Consider the following 20,793-nt stretch of genomic DNA (forward strand, 5'->3'; position numbering starts at 1 on the left):
CTAACACTACAGGCAATTTGGCATGGCCAAATCACCTAACCCGCACATTTTTAGACTGTGGGTGGAAACCCGAAGGAAACCCACGCAGATACAGGGAGAATGTGCAAACTCCACACAGACAGTTGCCTGAGGCAGAAATTGAACCCAGGTCTCTGGCGCTGTGAGGCGGCAGTGCTAACCACAGTGCCACCGTGCCACCATTATATTACCAAGTTGTACTTCATACCAATCAGAAAATAAAACATTAAAAATTTTGGAAGGACTTCTTGACATTCTGACTAGGTAGTTTTTACAAAAGAATTGTCACATGATCTGCTATACAAAGAATTATTTCATGAGGGATGAAAGCATGTGAACCAATCGCTGTAACCTCATTATTGCCCACATAGAGAAAACTACTGCTGACTAGGCTTTGATCAAATAGATTAACATTTCTGCAAAGAGAATATACAATGATTTGCTGGGGAAGTATTCTAGAGAATCAAAGAACCTTTACAGTAACTTAATTATGCTCTAAAAAGAATAATTCATGTGTGCATAAAAAAACCCTGTGTGGAATTCAACGTATTAATGAAATATGGTTTCCAAGAAACAATGCAATATATTTCATTTTATAACAAAATGGGGAAGTGTTGTGTGTTAATGCTTCTTCTTTCATGGTCTTCCCTTGCTTTATGTTTCAGATGCCCCCTTGTCTGGGGCTTCACTTGCTTTGCTGACTGAATTTGAGAAGGCTGCAGAACAACTCAAGAGTGAGAAACAGGTTAAACTCTGCAAGGTTGATGTCTCAGTGGAAAAAGATCTTGCAAAAGAATTTGGAACTCAAGATTATCCGGTTCTGAAATTTTTCATAAAAGGAGACAGAAAAAGCCCTCTGACTTGTACAGGTTGCTATTGAGGAACAAACACTCAGACATTCTTCCAGCGAACTCTTTTTCCCTTTCCCTTATTCTATGCTAAATTACAGGGGACTCTTTTTAAATTAAGATATGTAATTTTTCTCACTCCATCAATACAAAGAAAAAATGAACTTTGTTTTGTAGCATCTTAGTGCACACAATGTGTCATTGTCCTGAGTACTCACTGTTGTAAAGGAGGCTAATAGACCAATTATTACACAGCAGGATCCCATAGTTAAAACAATAAATAGTTAATTTGCTTTAGGTGCCATTTGTAGACTGGGTCAAAGTGACAATAAACAATCCAGTTCTCCTTTGAACAGAGCAGTGGGAGGACAGACACTTTAAAGTTTTACTTTCTCATTCAAAAATGAAGAAACAATACTATCTTAAAGAATGAGAACAAATGGTCTGTAAAAATTCTCAATAACTAATCCTGTATGTGCAGATAATTAACTAATAATTTATGTGGGGTGTTCAAAACTAGGACCCACAAACAATAAGTCACTAGCAAATATAATAAGGAATTCAGGAGAAATTTCTTTACCCAAGGAGTGTTGAGAATGAGAAACTTGCTCCCGCATGGAATGGTTGAATTATAATGCTTGGAAACACAGCAGGGGAAGGAAGATAATGACATGAGAATAAAAATTTGTTGACAGGGTGATATGAAGAGTTGTGGGAGGAGGCACATTTGGAGCATAAACACTGACATAGACCGAGTTGACTAAATGGCCTGCCTTAATTGCAAATTTGGAATGCTCTTCAAAGCTTCTAATACTCTGTATATTGTATAATAAATCTCAGATTATGTTACCAAATGAACCACAGTATTCAATTATTATTGAAATATAACTTTGTTCTATAATGAGCTGAAAGACATCTATTCCAGAATAGTACAACCTATGGGCTGTGAGTTTCACTGTGGGCCTGGGAAATAGGAGTTGGCTCTGTTTCCAGGTCCTGCACCCACTCCAGAAGCTAACCAGACACTTGGTATGGAGACAGTTTCCCAGTTAAAGTAAGAGTGAGAGGTGGGATCTCAAAACTGGAATGCCAATCAATGGCTGCTGTAAGGAACTAAAAGGGAACTTCATCATGAAGGTGCTCTTTCAGGGATCTTTTGAACAATGTGAATTAAAAATAGAAAGAAAAAGCAGGAAAGGAAATCCTTTAACTTTTTCATTGAACACACACCCAGGTCAGCAGGGAGCGATTGTAGGCCCACCTCTGTCCTCTGTCACCTGGACTGCTGTTGAGCACTAGCCTCCAGTTAAACTGTCCTCCCAACACACAGCACAGCATCCCTGTTACTCTGGGAAACTTGAATCCAACTGAAAAATGCTTTACAACATGACACAGCCTTAGTTTCAAAATTTGAAATTGCACAAATGCTTTCTCATCTTTGTAAGATTAAAAATCAATGTCCATTAATTTGAAATCTTTTCTTCCAGGAGTTAGAACTGCATCTTCCATTATTACCTGGTTAAGGAGAAGGATCGGTCCAAGTGCTACACGTCTGCTCAATATAACTCATTTTGAAACCTTTATTGCCTCTGAAGATGTAGTGGTTGTTGGTTTCTTTAAGGTAACCCCCATTTATCACTTAAATCGAAGCTATCAAACTGTATGCTATAATTTTCTTTTGGCTTATTTAATCATTTAAAAAGCATCTACATATTTGTTAACCATTTGTAGCTGCTAATTTGATCAAAACCTGAAAAAAAATGATTGTTGAACCCTCCATGTGTAATGTTCATATTCACAACACCAGGTTATAGCCTAAAAACAGATGTATTTTAGATCACAAGCTTTCAGAGTGCTGCTCCTTCATCACCTTGTGATTCCAATAAATCTATTGAACTATTACTTGGTGTTGTGTGACTTCTGATGTTGTCCAGCCCAGGTCAACTCTGGCACCTCCACATCATAATTTCCATATGCCTATGACATATTTAAATAATGTCCTCAAAAATTCATGGATTGAAAATTTCTCTGTGATGCAATGTGCCAGTAACTTTGGCAAATTTAAGTCACTTCTAGTCATGATAGAATGCTATAATTAAAATCTATTTGTGATTTGTGACACGATGTAGAATTGCTGGAAATTATTTGCATCATTAATACAACAAAGAAATTATTTGCAACTAGTGGTTGGCCTGGAAGATCAAAAGTAGACATTATGTCGTTACTGCTGGGAGGCAGCTTGGGGAATGACAGAACTCCAGGTATTAAAGGAGGTTATGGTTCAAGAGAAAGAATTGAGGAACTCCCAATTAGTAGAAATTAAAACTCAAAGTAGGGGAATAAGGAGTGAAGGCAATTGCATGCTTGAAGATTGGAAAAATGAAAACAAAAAACTGACAGAAAGAGCAAAAGTTTTGAATTTTCTCTCTAATGATATTGCCATCTGGGGGAATTGGGGAAGGCGATGGTGTAGTATAATCTGTAGACTGATAAGCTAGGGATCCAGGTAATGTTCTCAGGCCGAGGTTTGAATCCCATCATGGCACATTTAATAAGGATCTGGAAATAAGAGTTTAATGGTGACCATGTTGATTGTTGGAAAAATCCAACTGGCTTTAGGGAAGTACCTTACCTGTCATTCCCTGCTCTAATTTACATGTGACCCCAGACCCACAGCAATATGGTGGACTCTCAACTGCCCTCTGGGCATTTAGGAATGGACATAAATGTTGGCTTAGCCAGTGCCATCCACAACCTGTGTATAAATTTTAAAAAGAGAAAGAAACAACATTAGACATAGGACTAGGCAAGTGCAAATCAGACAGAAAGAGGAGAAAAAGCAACAAAGAACAAAAGTAAAATAAATACATTGAGAGAAATTGATGAAAAACACAACAGAGATCATCTAAAAACAGAAAAAAAATGACAAGAGAAAGAAGAAAGAAGATGGCGAATGGAGGTGAGTGTGTTTGTTTACATGAAATAGCTTTCTATTGTAAGTAAACATTTTGACATGGATTTTGTGGTCAACAGCAAAGAAAGAACATTTGCTACTCATCTCATGAAATGTATCTCACTGAGAGATTTGGCATTCTCTGTGGCAAGAACTTTATCTCTATCACTTTGTAGTGGTACCTGCAACTGTCTACAGCATTCTTATTAATCACCTCACTGCAAAGGTCCCAGTTAGACCTCACTGAACAAGGTGTACCTTTTTTGAAGGTTTTCAAAAGACAAAGCAGAAGCAGGAAAGTTGATCTTCACATTGAAATTGTGATGACTATCTCTGAGTTGGGCGTGAGGCCTGTGACAGAATCCTGAGTGAACAGGCTGCAACTTAAGGATTTTGATGTTGAGCATGCCTGACATTCTGAAGTTGTGGTCAGTAAGAGTGATCATTGCAGTAAACATTGACAATATGCTGTGAACCACCATCCCCAGACCAAGAAAAAAACAGTGCCAAAAGCAATGAATTACGAGTTTACATGAGACATTAAAATCAGATCTGTTTTTAGTTGATATTTAACAAAAAAATTTCTAGCTTTTATTTTGTGATGAATTGTTAAAATTAATTTCATTGCCAAATTTCACGTGACCTGATAGCTGCATTTCCTCTGATGAAGGAGTCCAGAATGAGGGGAGCTGTGCAACTAGACTGTACAGGAATACAGACACTTGACTACAAAAAAGATTGTACAAGTCTGGAATTTTTTCTCTCAAGTCATTAATTCTGGGGCAATTAGGATTTCCAAAAATTACATCTGTTGGTTTTTGATAAGTAAGGGTGGAAAATAATATAAAATAAATATAGATAAATGAAATTGAGGTACCAGTCAGTCCTGATATAATTAAATGGTTAGGCCAATGTTTTCTCCATCACTATATTCCTATGAGTGACTTTCGGCGTTATGGAAATCTTTAGACTTCCTGCAGATGTTGAAGAGCACAGCCCAATGTTCAAAAAATATTCTTCCATCAAGGTAATACGATGTCTAATTTCACTGGACGTGCATCAAGTCTGTTTATAAAATGGCTGCTGAATTCACCTCCATAATAGGAACTTATATTTGAGGTATTTCTACTTCTAAGTATGTGCTTCGATTTTGAGACATTTAAGAAAAATGAAGCAAGATGTTTAATACCATAACAAAACAGCCCAGTAATTGCTGTTGCAGGCCTACAAATGACGCCCACTATTTAAACTTGGGTGGACCAATTTAATTTTCACAATATGTTGTTCTGCAAATTGTAGAAATACAATACAGAAACAACATTTGATTTGATTTATTGTTGTCACATGTTCCTAAGTACAGTTAAAAATGTTTTGTTTTGTGTGCAGTACAGGCAGATCATAACACACAAGGATACACAGAACATAGGGTGATTGAACAGAGCGAAGTATACAAAGTTACGGTTGCACAGGAGATGTATAAAAGAAAGATCAGTATTAGATTTGAAATCTGAGAGGTCCATTCAGACATCTAATAACAGCAGGGAAGAAGCTGTTCTTGAACCTGTTGGTACATGTGTTTAAGCTTTTGCATCTCCTGCCTGATGGAAGAGGTTAGAAGAGATCATAACCAGGGTGGGAGGGGTCTTTGATGATGTTGGCTGTTTTTCCGTGGCAATGAGAAGTGTAAATGGAGTCCATGGGTGGGTGGTTGGCTTGCGTGAAGGTCTGGACTGTGTTCACAACTTTTTTTAGTTTCTTACAGTCCTGTGCAGAGCAGTTTTCCATACCAAGCTGTGATAAACCCAGATAGAATGCTTTGTATGGTGCATCAGTAAACGTTGGTGAGGGTCCTTATTGACATGCTGAATTTCCTTAGCCGCCTGAGGAAGAACAAGTGTTGCTGTGCCTTCTTGCCTTTTGCATCTAAGGGGTGGTCCAGGACAGATCGTTGTTTTTCGTCACTCCTAGGAACTGGAGGCTCTCGACCGTCTCCACCTCAGCTCAGTTGGTATAGATGGTAATGTGTCCTCCTCCTTTCTTCCTGAAATCGATGATCACCTCTTTATTTCCACTGACATTAAGGGAGAGATTGCTATTTTTGCACCATGACACCAAGCATTCTATCTCATTTCTGTATTCTGTCTCATCATTGTTTAATATCCAGTCTACATCAGTGATGTCGTCAGCAAACGTGTAGATGGCGTTCAGACAACATCTGCCCACACAGTTGTGGATGTACAGGGAGTACAATAGGGACTGAGTATGCATCCTTGCTAGGCACTGGGGTTGAGGATTATTGTGGAGGAGGTGCAGTTGTCTATCTTCATTGATTGCAGTCTATAGGTCAGGAAGATGTGGATCCAGTTGCAGAGGACAAAGCCAAGATCTAGGTCTCGGAATTCAGAGATTAGTTTGATTGGGATTATAATGTTGAAGATGAAGCTGTAGTTAATTAGTTAATTAGTAGAAGCCTGATATAGGTATCCTTATTATCCAGATGTTCCAGGGATGAGTGTAGAGCTAGAGAAATGGTGTCAAATATGGATTTGTTGTGCCAATAGGCAAATTGCAAGAGATTGAAGCAGGCTGGGAGAGTAGAGTCCTCTCTGGGAGACTAGCCTCTCAAAAGCACTTCATAATAATGGAGATCAGAGCCACCGGACAGTAACTTTGTGGCATGTTGCATGTGTTTTCTTTGGTACCAGGATGATGGTGATCTTCTTGAAGCAATTCGGGACACAGATTGTGGCAAGGAGAGGTTAAAGATGTCTGCAAATACAAACAACCATCTAGAAGGCATCTGGGATCTTAGTGAAAAGGGTAAACAATCTTGTCCCTTCAGTGATTCCTTCATTGTTGCTAGGTCAAAATCCTCAATTCCTTTCCTGAGAATACTGTGGATGTCTGTACACATGGACTGCAGTGGTTCAAGAACACAACTTACCAATGACTGGTCATGATTTGGAGATGCCGGTGTTGGACTGGACCACCCCTTAGATGGAAAGCCAGTGTGTTTCCAATTAAACCTGTTGGACTATAACCTGGTGTTGTGTGATATTTAATATTGCTGGTGTGATCAGAAAAATTCTTTATCAATTTTTCAGCTTTTGTAATAGATTTTCCTTTATATTCCAAACAAATGCTTTTTTTTTAAACAATATTGAACTTACATTGCTTTTTAACAGGATCTTAAAGAAAATAACACTAAAACTTTTTATGAAACTGCAAAGGATATTCCTGATATTCCATTTGGTGTCACAAATAGTGCAAAGCATTTTGTTAAATATGGCATCTCTACAGACACAGTAATTCTGTTCAGAAAGGTATGTATCATATCAATGGATATATCTGGAACATATAGAGGTAGTGCACTGTTTAATCTTGCATTAGTACTGATAGTGCAATGTTTTAAATATTGACCTGCAGACCTTGACATGCAGATTGAATTGTTGGCAACTGGTACATCTGGCTGCTGCTGGTGCTACTTTACTGCTTAGCACTGCACCACTGAAAACATGCTTGTGCCACCAGCATTGTGAATCAGTGTCGCAAACTGAAATTGTACTTATGATAAATGCAAGCCTTCTGGCCTTCTTGATCAGAAGGGCAGACATGCTCAGAAATATTGAAAAGAAAACAAAATGTAAAACTTTAGAAATATAGAAACTAGGAACAGGTGTAGGCCATTTGGCCTTTGAGCCTGCTTCACCAATAAGATCATGGTTGATTCTCTAACTCAACGGTGTTTTCTTGCTTTCCCTCATAACCTTTTATCCCTTTAATGTGTAAAAATGTTTCAATGTCTTGCTTGAATATACTCACTGACCCAGCCTATATGGCCTCTGTGTTTGTTGTACAATATTTTAGTAGAGATATATCATCTTTGGAACCAAAAAAATGAAGTCGACATTTTTGTATGTAATCTAATGTGTATGCCGATGTGTAGGGTGAGTTAATGGGGTCATTAACACAGTTATAAAAGTGAAGATCATGAGTTATTATATGCACCTTTGCGTTACAGTTTGAAGAAGAACGTTTGGACTTCAAAATTGCAAATGGCAGTACACTTGAGAAAGACAAACTTACCAAGTTCATCAAAGTCAATGAATTGCATTTAGTCACAGAGTATAACCAAATGGTAAATTCAGAATGCTTCTACTTTAATGAATTACAATTAACAATTTCAAACTGTTTTCAGATGCTGATTTATTTGGGCAAGATTGTCACAATTACATTCTTTTATAAATATTTCGTTCTCAGATCTGGGGCATAGAATCAAGCCAAACCGTACTTACAAATGGTTACCTACTCTTCTGTTTACAGTCCCGGGGTGGGGAGAAGGATGCTAGACTGGATTCCTGATGAAGGGCTTTTGCCCAAAACGTCGCTTTTCCTGCTCCTCAATGCTGCCTGAGCTGCTGTGCTTTTCCAGCACTACACTCCTGACTCTAATTTCCAGCATCTGCAGTACTCAATTTCTCCTACTAGACTGGGTGTCAGTCCAAGCCACCTGCAAAGAGTCCAAGAAACTGCTGGTACTTGAGGGCTGGGTAAAAAGACTGCCTCATGGCCACCACACCTTATAATATTTGGCCCAAACATTGTATGACTTCAAGAAGGAGTTGACTAGAGTGATTAAAGGATATGGAGGAAAAGTAGTAACAAGCCACAGTTGGATGATCAACTATGATCACAATGAATGATGGAGCAGGTTTGAAGGACTGATTGGCCTCACCCTGCTCCTATTTTCTCTGTTTCTATGCCACAGTACTGTATTCAAAGTTTAAAAATTAAGATTTAAACAGTCAATTATCTTCTGCACTAATCTCCTCACTATCCATGTCCCATCAATGCCAACATAGAGTCATACGGCACCAAAGTAGATTATTTGGTCCAACTCATCCACATTGACCATTCATCCTAATCTGATCTAGTCCGTCTAGTCCATCGATCAGCATTTGGCCCACATTCCCACTAAACTCTTCCTATTCATATATTCATTCAGATGCCTTTTAAATGTTGTAGTTGTGCCTACCTCCATCACTTCCTCCGGCAGCTCATTCCATGCAAATACACCACCCTCTGCATGATAAAGTTATTTCTCGGGTCCTTTTTGCCCATGTATTCACCATATTGACCTCTCTTCCCTCCCATACCAATCTACCTAGTTCCCATAATATTTCATATCCCATGTGCACCATTATCCCTTTAGTCCTTTCTGTCCATAAGACCATAAGAAACAAGAACAGGATTAGTCTGTTCAGCCCGTCGAGCCTGCTCCATCATTCAATTTTTGGAAAATTACAACCAATCCATTCATTATTTCTGTAGCTATCTCTTTTGGGATCCTAGGATGCATGCCATCAGTGTCAGGGGACTTATCTGCCTTTAGCCCCCATTAGTTTGTTTAACACTATTTCTCCAGTGACAATGATGGTACTTAATTCCTACCTCATATTCTTCAGCATTAATGGAATGTTCAATGTAGTTTCCACCATAAATATCTGTTTAACTTTTTGCCATTTCCTTGATCCCCAGAACCAGATTCATTTTCTAAGGATCACTTCCAACTCCTTCTTCCTTGTTATATATTTAAAGAAGATTGTATCGTCAGTTTTTATATATCTTGTTAATTTTACCTCATAGTTTATTTTCTCTCTATTATCTTTTTAGTTCTCTTTTGTTTGATTGTGAATTTATCACAATCGTTGGAGCTATCACTAACTTATGCCTTGTTATATAATTTTTCTTTCATTTTCATACTTTCCTTAACATCCTAGGTTAGCCATGGTTGGTTTATCCTTCTGTTAGGATCTTTCCTCCAAACTAGGATGTAATTTTGATAAGATTCATGGATTGCATGTTTAAATGTTAGCCACTGCTTACTTACTGTCATCCCTGCTAATTTATCTGGCAATTCACTTTAGTTGACTCTATCCACATTTCATTGTAATTCCCTTTATTTAAATTAAACACAGTTGCTTCCAATCCAAGTTTCTCACTGTCAAACAGAATATTAAATGCTATTATGTTATGATCACTACTTCCTATGGGGTGTATCACTCTGACATCATTTATTAAAGTTGCCTCATTATCCATTACCAGATAGAGTTTTTGAAAAGACTTGTAGCTCGGGCTGTGGGTGAGATCATAGATTCGTTCGCCGAGCTGATGCATTTTTCTGCAGGCGTTGCATCACCTCACTGTGCGCCTCCAGTGGAGCATTCGTGGTCTGCCCCACCTTGTGTTTATTTGTCTCTGTTTTCTGATATTTCCAGTTCTGTATCTGAGTGGCTTGTATATGGGATCCAGTTTAATGTGTGTATTCCGGTTGGAGTGTCAGGCTTCAAGGAATTCTCTGGCATGTCTCTGTTTTACCCATCCTAGGATGGTTACGTTGTCCCAGTTGAACTTGTGTCCTTCATTGTCTGTGTGGTTGGAAATGAAAGAGTGCAGGTTGTGTCTGGCAGTGGCGAGTTGATAGTCGTGCACTCAGATGGTCAGTTTTCTTCCTGTTTGTCTATGCAGTGTTTTTCACAGTCCTTGCAGTATCTTGTAGATTATGTTCATCCTGTTGGATGTGGGTGTCAGGTCTTTAACTTTTGTGAGGAGCTGGTGAATCAAGGACAAATCAGAAATGACTGCCTGACCACTTGGACCCCTGGGAATCATGTTGGCCCACAAACCAGTAAACACCTTTCACCAGTTCCTCATAAACGTTAAAGACCCGACACCCACATCCAACAGGATGAGCGTAATCTACAAGATACTCTGCAAAGATTGAAAAATGCTACTTAGACAAACAGGAAGCATACCGACCATCCGAGTGCATGGCCATCAACTTGCCTCTGCCAGACATGACCTGCACTCTCTTATTTCCACCCACACAGACAATGAAGGATGCAGATTCAACTGGGACAATGTAACCATCCTAGCACAGGTGAAACAGGGACATACCAGAGAATTCCTTGAAGCCTGGCACTCCAATCAGAACTCAATTGATAAACATATTTAACTGGACCCCATATACAAACCACTCAGATACAGAACTGGAAGTATCAGAAAACAACAACACATAAATACCAGCTGGGACAGACAACCAATGCTTCACCGGAGGCACACTGACAATGTCACCTAGCGAGGTGATGAAATATCTGCAGAAAAACACGAAAGCTCAGCGAACGAATCTCCAACCTCAGATCCAATATAGCCTGCTCCCTGGTTGGTTTCATGGCATATTGCACCAGGAAACTATCCCTAATACACTATGAATTTGCTGTTGCAGCTACCCTTTCCAATTTGATTAGACCAATCAACATGAAGATGAAAGTCAGCCATAATTATTGAAGTTAATCCTCTGTATCAGCGAAATCACAAATCATGAATTCACCCATCCAAGTAACAACAAAAATCAGCATTCATGGTCAGAAATCGCATATCCGTGATATGTAACCTATTTTTAAATAAGCTCCACACTCGTGAGTTTCATCATTCGCGGGGGTTCTCAGAAATGGAACCCTAGTGGATACAGAAGATAACTGTACTTTATTCTTTTTACCTGCTTCTATTATTTGTTGATTGATAGTCTTTCCTAGAGAGTGGCCTGTTTGGAATCTGTACACTACACCTATCAATGTCTTCTTTAACTTGTTTTTACCTCTGCTCAAAAAGAGGTCATCTCACACTGTCCTCATTTTATTTCTTATGAACAGTGCTACCTCACCATCTTTTCCAATCTTCCTGACTTCCCAAAAAGTCAAATATTGCTGAATCTTAAGTTCCCAGTTTTGATCCTTTGTAACCATGTTTCCATCCATAATGGCTATGAGATCATGTTCATTTATCCTGATTTATACCTACAGTTCATCCATGTTATTATGAATACCTTGTGCATTAAGATGCAAAACCATTAAGTTTTTTATCTATTGAATTTCCATACAACTTTATGGCTCTTCTGTAAAATATGATCCCACCCCACACTTTGATATTCCCTCTTTATGTCAACTCATCTATTATCCAGCATGAGCATTAATCAAAAGGCATCCTAACAGAAAATAATGATATGAGTCAGTTGATAATTTTATTATTGAGAAAAGCACAGTTCACCAATACAAAGAAAACATGTTACACTGAATTTGCTTGAACTAATCCCTTACGTAAACAGACATTTCATTCAAGTACTTAAAACAATATGCCAAAAAAACTCTCTCTTAATTGCTTAATTCGTCATTCAGTAAATGTTTCTATTCAATAAGCCATTAAAGCTGTCTATCAGTAGATATGATAGTTTGGGAGTTCAATCATGTGACATAAGTCTGGCCATGGTTGGTATGACCAAGTACCTCTCCAAGCCACACACCATTCTGACTTGGAACTATATCACTGTTCCTTCATTGTCATTGACAAAACTCCTGGAATTCTTTTTCTAATAGGACTTTGGATGTCCCTACACCCTAAGAATGCATTAGTTTGACAAGACAATACTCAGGGGCAATTAGGGACAGCCAACAAATGCTAGCCAAGCCAGTGATAACATATTCCATGGATGAATGAGAAAAAAGAAATATTCATGCAAATAGCAGGAACATATTCCTATTACTTCTAAATTGCAGACTATTTATTGAGAAGAGCACCTCATCTATAGATATACATTTTTACATTTCTAGACAGATTGACAGTATTATTGCTTCTCAATAGGGCTCAACAAGTTAGATAGTTCCAAATGGTTCATGCATCTTCTCCACGGTTAATAGTATCAAAGGGTACCTACTAACCTACCATACCCCTCTCCTCCTTCAAAGAATACTGGACCCCTCTCTACTCAGAGAATCCCTGACTTTCACCACTGAGGTATCCTGGGACCATATCCACAGATGTACTTCACTTCTTCAAAAACGTACCCTGACTATGCACAAGAAATGCACTGAGAACAGGCCTGCTCGTACCTGATCTAATCTCCACACTCCACGTTTCACACACCAGGGACTCCAAAATCCCATTTCAGTTGAGGTTGGCTGGTCATTTAAATGGTCGATCAAGTATAAACAACAGCCTCTCCTCCAATCCATGCCCCCCAGTAAAAATGAGAGGTGCCAAGTTCAGGTGTGGGGCTTGAGATTCTGGAATTCTTTTGGCATTTTCAAGGTAAAAGTCAGGGCCACCGATTTCACTCCAGCCTGTTCTTTGCAAATGCAACATTGTTGTTGTTGTAGCCAGGTTTTGCAAAGAGCTTTTTTCAAAAGTTCAAGGAGTGTGTGTATGTATGTGTTCCGATTAATAATATTATAACTGAATATTTGAATAACAGCTCTTTAGAACAGTGATTAGAGTGATTCAGCTGTTTTTTTTTTACAAAATTTTGTTGCTATTTCTAAAACCTGCAGGAAGTCACACCAGAATCAAACTAATCATGCTTTCTCAGCACAAAGGCTTTAAACTCACAATGAAAGCTACTGGAATTTAGTCATATTTGGAGATTATGAATGTACAAAATTTAACATTTTCCTCAGTGCCCACAAGTTGACTTCAGAATAAAGTCCCAAAATTCAGAGCGCTTTAAATAGAAACTGTTCTAAATAGAAACTGATGAATAATAATTTCATTTATGTTTTTATTTCTAAATGATGCCATTTTGAAAGATTCTGTATCTAAAAATTATTTTTCAGACTTCAAGCAAAATCTTTGATGTTGGCATTGACAGTCACCTTCTGCTATTCGTAGACAAGACATCAAAAGAATTTAATGAGATTTATGAAAACTTTAAAGCTGCTGCTGCTGACCTCCGGGCTCAGGTTTGCTCTTCTGCCTGATCTACTCCACTAATTACTTTAAAAAAAAATTAAATTAAAGAAATAAAAATGCAATAAATTAATAAAGTTCTTTAAAACCTGGGTGTGAATTTATGGTTCTGAGTTTTTAATTGTAGCTTTTCTTATTCAAAACAATCAATCCTTGGAAAATGCAATTAAATCTGAAATTTGCATTTACAGAAGTGTGCGACTACTTAACACCAGCTCAATCTTCATGCTGGATTAATCATACCCTTGTATTCTAGCGCAGACTCTAAATTGACATTTTATCAAATCCCAACCACAGCTTCCAGGTGCTGAATATATAGTTATGTTCAACTATAAATACCCAAAATGACATAATCAAGCTTTTACCAAGGTTACATTATGAAAATTGAATCTGCAAAGACTTTAATTTATCCTTTCCTCTAACTACTCCTGAAGTATTGTTTGAAACAACAGAAACTTTTATGAGTTCTCAATCATTATACAAACGTAGCAATCTGCTTCCCTTCTTCCTCTGCCACATGCTTTTTTTTTTACACTTTAAATTGAACTTTTAAATATATTTAAATGCATGTCATTCTGCATAGAGTTAGATTCATCTGATCCTAATTTTGGAATTACACTGGTACCAACATACAATTCTTATTCACTCAGTTTCCTTTGAAGTCAGGTTTCCAGTCAAATGGGATGATATTACATGCAGAAGTACAATTTAAAAATAGTTAACAATGTTACACCTCAAGCACTTTCACAAACAGTCCACATAAAGCAATCCCCTACCAAATATACTGTTTTCTATCTGCAAACTTAGCCTCATGATCCAGTTTTCAAACAAGACACAATGAATACTCCTTATCTTAATCTGTTATTGTTAAATCACATTGAAACAGATACATCAATTTGTAGTCTTTTATAATTAAAGAGGACTTAGCTCAATTAAATCCAAATTAATTACAATCATGTTAATTAAGTTAAAGTATCTCAACTAAGATGCACTTGGATTGTGGAGCAGTAGTAGTTATTCTTCCTCTGAGCCAGGAAGCCGAGATTCAAATACCTGCTTTATTTCATGTCACACATTGACGAGAAATACAAACTCCTAGGAGTGACATCCCTTCAATTGTAACATTTAGTGGAACATCAACATATTTTTTGTCTCTGGCAAATGAAAATTATGGGATTACTTGACAAATTTCAATCATGTATTAAAGCTGGAATCAATTAGCATTGTGAATAATGGTATAACCTATTCTACAACACATACATAGTGCATCCTAATTAATTACCAGGGTATGAACTCAATTAGTTATTTGATACAATAAAGCAATTACCTACATAATTTTTTTAAATTCAGAATTTTCCTTGTCATTAACTGGGCATACAATATTATATTTTTAACATGAACTAAGAGAAGCAAGCTTAATTTGCAATTAAAATGTATTTTCTTAATGTAAATAATATCATTTTCCTATGATTTTTATGGTTTTTCTTTGCTCAACTTCTCAGATAATCTTCATTTTGGTTGACACTGATGAAAGTATGAATGGCCGCTTGAGAGAGTTTTTCCAGATTCGGGACATGGACGTACCTGCTGTTCGCCTGATTAATACAACAGACAATGTCAGATACAGAATGCAAGCAGAGCAAATCACAACTGAAAATGTGAAAAGTTTCTGCCAGGCTTACCTTAATGGGAAAGAAAAGGTATCACTGTTCTACAAAATGTAATATATAATTAAATAGTACTAAGAGCAAATGTGTGAGGTACTCATTGTCAAAAGTACATACTTTAAGGAACTTTGCTTCTCATTAAACATTATATCTGTTCAAATTTAACACTTAAATGGGCTACCTTGATCTAATCTATACTTGTGGCTGTGTGTGAACGTTTGGAAGTGCTTTACTACATTGCTATTGAAGTACATTTTTTTCTCATGTTCCTAGACTTCCTTTGGGGAAAAATATGTGGGTTAATGCACATTAAAGGTCAGACCTAGTGTTAATGAGCTTGTAGTTGGCAACCACACAGGACAGGTTCTTTCCAGGCAATGACAGGAGACTTGGCAAGGAGTAGTCAGTCTGCAATTCATTGTTGCATTATTGATGTCACAGAGAGCTGATGTTGACATGCTGGTGAATGTATCAGTGTCAGGATTCAGTGTGAGATCTTGGCAGCTCTAACGCAAGTAGATACATTCCACCGACCAAATTCATGTGACAATTTCAAACATCATGATGTGCTCATCAAAAAAATGAAAAGTCACATTTGTCCAGAAGCAGTCACAAATGCAAAATGGCATACACTTGAGAGTGATCTGAGAGACACTTTACCTGTACTTTGGTATTGGCATTGTTTTGTGCCAATATGTATTATTATCCTCTGCTGGGGAGGAACCTGTATAATGTGAACTTGGTCATTCTCTATTGTTTATTGTATGGCTCAATTCTATGGTTACATTAAATCGCAACATTTTCATTTAAACGCTATCGGCAATATGATCCAGTTTATGTACTAACTTGAAGATTCACGCAGCTGACATAGTGCTGTTTTACATGGACTGTTGCATATCATTGAGTTGTTGGAATCCTTCAGTCATTCCTCAAAAGATTCTGTTTCTAAATGGAATAAGACCAAAAATAAAACCTGGAACTGAGCCTTCCCATCTTTTGGCTGAGTATTTTTGAGGAGTTTCATGGAAGGATTCCCTCAATGGGCCGTGGTGACCTTTCTCCTGCAATCTTACATGGCTCACCTCATTAATTATGTGTCTTGATTCCCCGGTGCCCTTTTTATTAAATTTTAGCGACAGAATTGATTGCTAGTGCCGTGTCCTTTTGGCATTTTAGCACCATATTTAATCCCGGACTACACACCAATTCAAGTAGAGAAAGCTATGAACTGCCATTCAAAGTCTGTTGCTTGACCATTACTGTAGAGATGGCTGAGGAAAGGAATTTGGCATCCTAGCTTGCAGACAGGGAACTGGAGATCCTGGTGGTGGAAAGGAAGACTGTCGCTTTTCCTATGAACTGCCAAAAGAAGTCATGGTAACATCCGCTGCCACCCCCCGGGGTCAGTGCAGTGAGAAGCAACACAGGAAATGTAGAAAGAAGGTCAATGATCTCATGTGCTCTACAAGGATTATGTCACTTTTTTCTCTCCACTATCTCACACTCGCTATAACCCTGCCATTGCATGAATCTCCCACCGAGGCTAATGATTCAGTGTTCTTAGTAGTATCCACAGCACTAACACACAATGGCTACCATCCATCTCAATGTCCCAAATTACCAATCCTTGCTGCCTTCTGAACTTCTTAATCATTCACGTGGGACACTTCATCACCCTTCATGTTCCTGCACCACCACTAACAGCTCTTCAAGCTACTTTCATCCCACACAATTTCTCTTTTTACCAATGTGGTGATGCCTTGTGAAACACTCCCTCCCACAGTTCCCATACTCTCAGATATATCAAATCCCACCCTATATTTGGAGTTGACCGCCACTCACAATCATTAACCCCTCTGCCTTTCTATGTAATGGTGCTATTTCCCATACTTGAGATTCTCACTTTCCCATAACAGAATGGATTATTTCCTGATGATCCTTCCTTGATGTTTGCTGTGCAACCCTTGTGGACTGAGATCAGAAGATGCCTTTGACTAAGTGTGGTGGGTGATGGAAACCCCCAACTGACCATAGCAACTCCCCCATTTGCTCTTCTTTTGACAAAGAAGTACTCCCCAGAGGCTTTCAGATGTGATCATTTGATGGAATGCTCTGTTCTATGTGAGCTGCTGATACATGCTGTGACATCAATAAGGGGTGGTAGGTATAGGACAGATGTTAGGGGTAGATTCTTTACTTAGCGAGTCGTGAGTTCATGGAATTCCCTGCCAGTAGCAGTGGTGGACTCTCCCTCTTTATGGGCATTTAAACGGGCATTGGATAGGCATATGGAGGATAGTGGGCTAGTGTAGATTAGGTGGGCTTGGATCGGCGCAACATCGAGGGCCAAAGGGCCTGTACTGCGCTGTATTTTTCTATGTTCTATGTTATATGTTCTATGTACTAGTGAGATTCTCATCTAGTGGTTGAAAGAAGAAAAATGGAATTTGTTTTTCTTGACAACGAGAATCAAATTTTTTTAATTCTCACTCTTCAGAGATTGGTAAAATTCTATCATTGGAGTTAGATATTGTGAGAGCTCTGCTTTTTGTATAGATGCCTGAGGTTCCCCAGGCATATCTGGTTGATGTCACATGCAGGGGAATACAGCATGCAGAGGAAATAACATTGCTGAATGATGCTGCCCATCTTTAGAATAGTGTGAAAGCTACTGATTCTAGAACAAAGAGTTGCATCGGCAATAACCACCATTGTTACTTAAGGGAAGAGATGTTTTACCTGGAACTTAGTGCATTTTACTGATTGCAGCTTCTTTTCTGTAATGGGAAGCAATGCATGCACCAAATGACAGAATATATTGGGTGATGTACTTTAAACAACAATGCAATGCCCTGTTCTCATGCTCAGTTAATCCAAGTAAAACGGAACTTATTGAAGGTTTATGAATTTGATGGCTAAACCAGCAGATTGTAATTGTCAGCTGAATCAGGATATCAGCCTCAACTTTTCCTGAGGTACAACCTCCTGTTTATTATCTGTTTTAATTAAGTCTACAATAGCACATCACTGTTTCAATTCACATGACCTGCACAAATTGCTGTGAATGCTGAACTTGGTGGGACAATTATAGAAATTGCTGGAAAAGCTCAGCAGGTCTGACAGCAACTGTGGGGAGAAATCAGAGTTAACGAGCTCAATTCTGAGGAATGGTCACTTGACTTGAAACGTTAACTCTGATTTCTCTCCACAGATGCTGCCAGACCTGTTCAGCTTTTCCAGCAATTGCTATTTTTGTTTCTTATTTATAGCATCTGCAGCTCTTTCAGTTTTCATTTTGCAGGACAACTGTTTTAAAATGTCCATTTAAGAGTTGGACAGAAGGCTCTGTTTTCATGCTGTTTGACTGTGTGACTCTATAAATCCCAAGTGAATAAGAAATGTAGAGAGGGTGTGATTGGAACTCTAGACAAACAACTCAGTTCAGGAAGTGCCTATGTAATTTCAGGGTGCCATAGAGAATACCCAACTGGAAACTTGTTGAGGTACCAGTGCTAGTTTTAGCACCTTTTATGGTAATGCACTGGGTAATGCAGCTGGTACTGAGGAGCAGGCAGGAAGAAAATTGAAACGCTTCCAAGATCTGGCTTTGTCTGTTCTGCAAGAAATGATAGGGAGCAGTAAAGCTGTCTGTAAGAGAAACAGTTTTAGCAAAGCTGACTGAACCATTTAAAAGGGCTGGAGACTGGAATCTCTGGAATTCTGAATTGAGGGAGAAGGGGATTAATCAAAGAGTACCTTTCAGGTGATTGTTGTAACTGCAAAAACATGGAGCCTGTGGAATAATTGTGGAAAGGCATCAAAAGTTTCATCCTGGATTGACAGACAGTTGAATATCTGCTGGACAGCTGCAAGTGACTATGTGACTGATCCTTTAATTTTATTTCTACCAAAAGCAAGGCATAATTTGCAATATTTATGTTCTGCTAATTAATTAATTCAAAACTTACTTTTATTTTGTTTGATGTATCAGTTCCTGGTTAGCAAATATTTGAATTATGTTGAGTTTAATTCATTTTTTTACAGTATAAGTTTTAAAAAGGCAAGTAATTCACCTCCTAACTCCCCAAAACCTGTCCATCATCTACAAGGCACAAGTCAGGAGTGAGATGGAATAGTCCACACTTGCCTGGATGGGTGCAGTTTCAATAATACTCAGGAAGCTTGACACCATCCAAGGACAAAGCAGCCCGCTTGATTGGCACTACATCCACAAATGTCCACTCCCTCCACCACCGATGCTCAGTAACAGCAATGTGTACTGTCTGCAAGATGCACTGCAGAAATTAACCAAAGATCCTCTGACAGCACCTTCCAAACCTGCAACCACATTCATCTAGAAGGACAAGGCAGCTGATATATGAAAACACCATCCCCTTCAACTTCCCCTCCAAACCACTCACCAGCCTGACTTGGAAATATGTCGCCATTCCTTCACCGTTGGTGGATCACAATCATGGGATTTCCTCCCAATGGGCATTGTAGGTGAACCTACAGCTGGTGGACTGCAATGGTTCAAGAAATCAGCTCACCACCACCTTCTCAAGGGCAACTAGGTATGGACAATAAATACTTGTCAGCCAGAGACACCAACATACAAAAAATGAGTTTAAAAAAGTGAAAACTTCTCCTTCAGTTATTTCCAATAGTCATTTAGGAAATTCATCTCTTGAAAAAATGTTATCTGTCTCTCAAGAGAACAAAACATACATAGATATGTCAACTTTCTGGACTTAATTGACAAAAGAAATCATAGAATTACAGGCTTCCCAGCATAGCAGTTGATACTTATGGACGATCCTTCTCGATTCTCACCTTGGCATGATGTTCCTTCAAGCCTGGCACCTGTTGCACATTGTCTTGAGTGTATGATCCTATGTCATCCTCCAGTCAATGAATTTCAAACCCTGATTTGTTCTCTAGCACAGTGTTGCTTGACATTATAGAACTTGGCCAGAAATCCACAACTGGATGTTCCAAACTGAGGTGAGTTAACTAGCTGCCTTTAGATTAGTTATTCATGACTTCAACTTGCACTTCCAGATAGCATAGTGAATAAATGTGTACATAAGGACATAAGAACTAGGAGCAGGAGTAAGCCATCTGGCCTTTCAAGCCTGCTCCACCATTCAACAAGATCATGGCTGACCTTATTTCTGGCACTGCATAAAACAAACACTAAAATAAAAATAATTTAATGCATTATAATGAATTTGTGAAAGTTTATCAAGAAAGTTAGAAAATTTTCTCAACAAGAGGGAGGAATTTACACTGATTCTCAAACACAGTGAGCTTGCATCCTTCCCTCATGGGTATGGGTGTTGACTTGACTGAAATGTGAGATTACCTCCAATCCAATTTGGATACTCTGTAAGGGGTGCAGCAGGAAAGTCCAGGAGCTAGCTTCCATTTTCTATAACCTTAAATATCAGTGGTCGGGGAAAATGAAGGGAGTTACTAGCCTTTGTGCAGTACTGAATTATGAGAGCTA

At 38.4% G+C, this 20,793-nt stretch overlaps 1 protein-coding gene across 2 annotated transcripts in view; it reads left to right on the plus strand.

Annotated features, from left to right (window-relative positions):
• The window catches only part of LOC122560438 (protein disulfide-isomerase-like), a 38,011-nt gene that overhangs the window by 14,409 nt on the left and 2,809 nt on the right, over nt 1–20,793 (plus strand). For both annotated transcript variants that reach the window (XM_087998088.1, XM_043711071.2), the window contains exons 2-7: nt 684–887; nt 2,354–2,487; nt 7,005–7,142; nt 7,841–7,957; nt 13,485–13,610; nt 15,120–15,317. In XM_087998088.1, the coding sequence (XP_087854214.1) occupies nt 684–887; nt 2,354–2,487; nt 7,005–7,142; nt 7,841–7,957; nt 13,485–13,610; nt 15,120–15,317 (917 nt within the window). The remainder of the gene's footprint in view (nt 1–683; nt 888–2,353; nt 2,488–7,004; nt 7,143–7,840; nt 7,958–13,484; nt 13,611–15,119; nt 15,318–20,793) is intronic.

Source organism: Chiloscyllium plagiosum, unplaced genomic scaffold (genome assembly GCF_037043375.1).
Source record: "Chiloscyllium plagiosum isolate Xiang-an unplaced genomic scaffold, Cpla_swu_hap1 HiC_scaffold_20, whole genome shotgun sequence".
NCBI lineage: Eukaryota > Metazoa > Chordata > Chondrichthyes > Orectolobiformes > Hemiscylliidae > Chiloscyllium > Chiloscyllium plagiosum.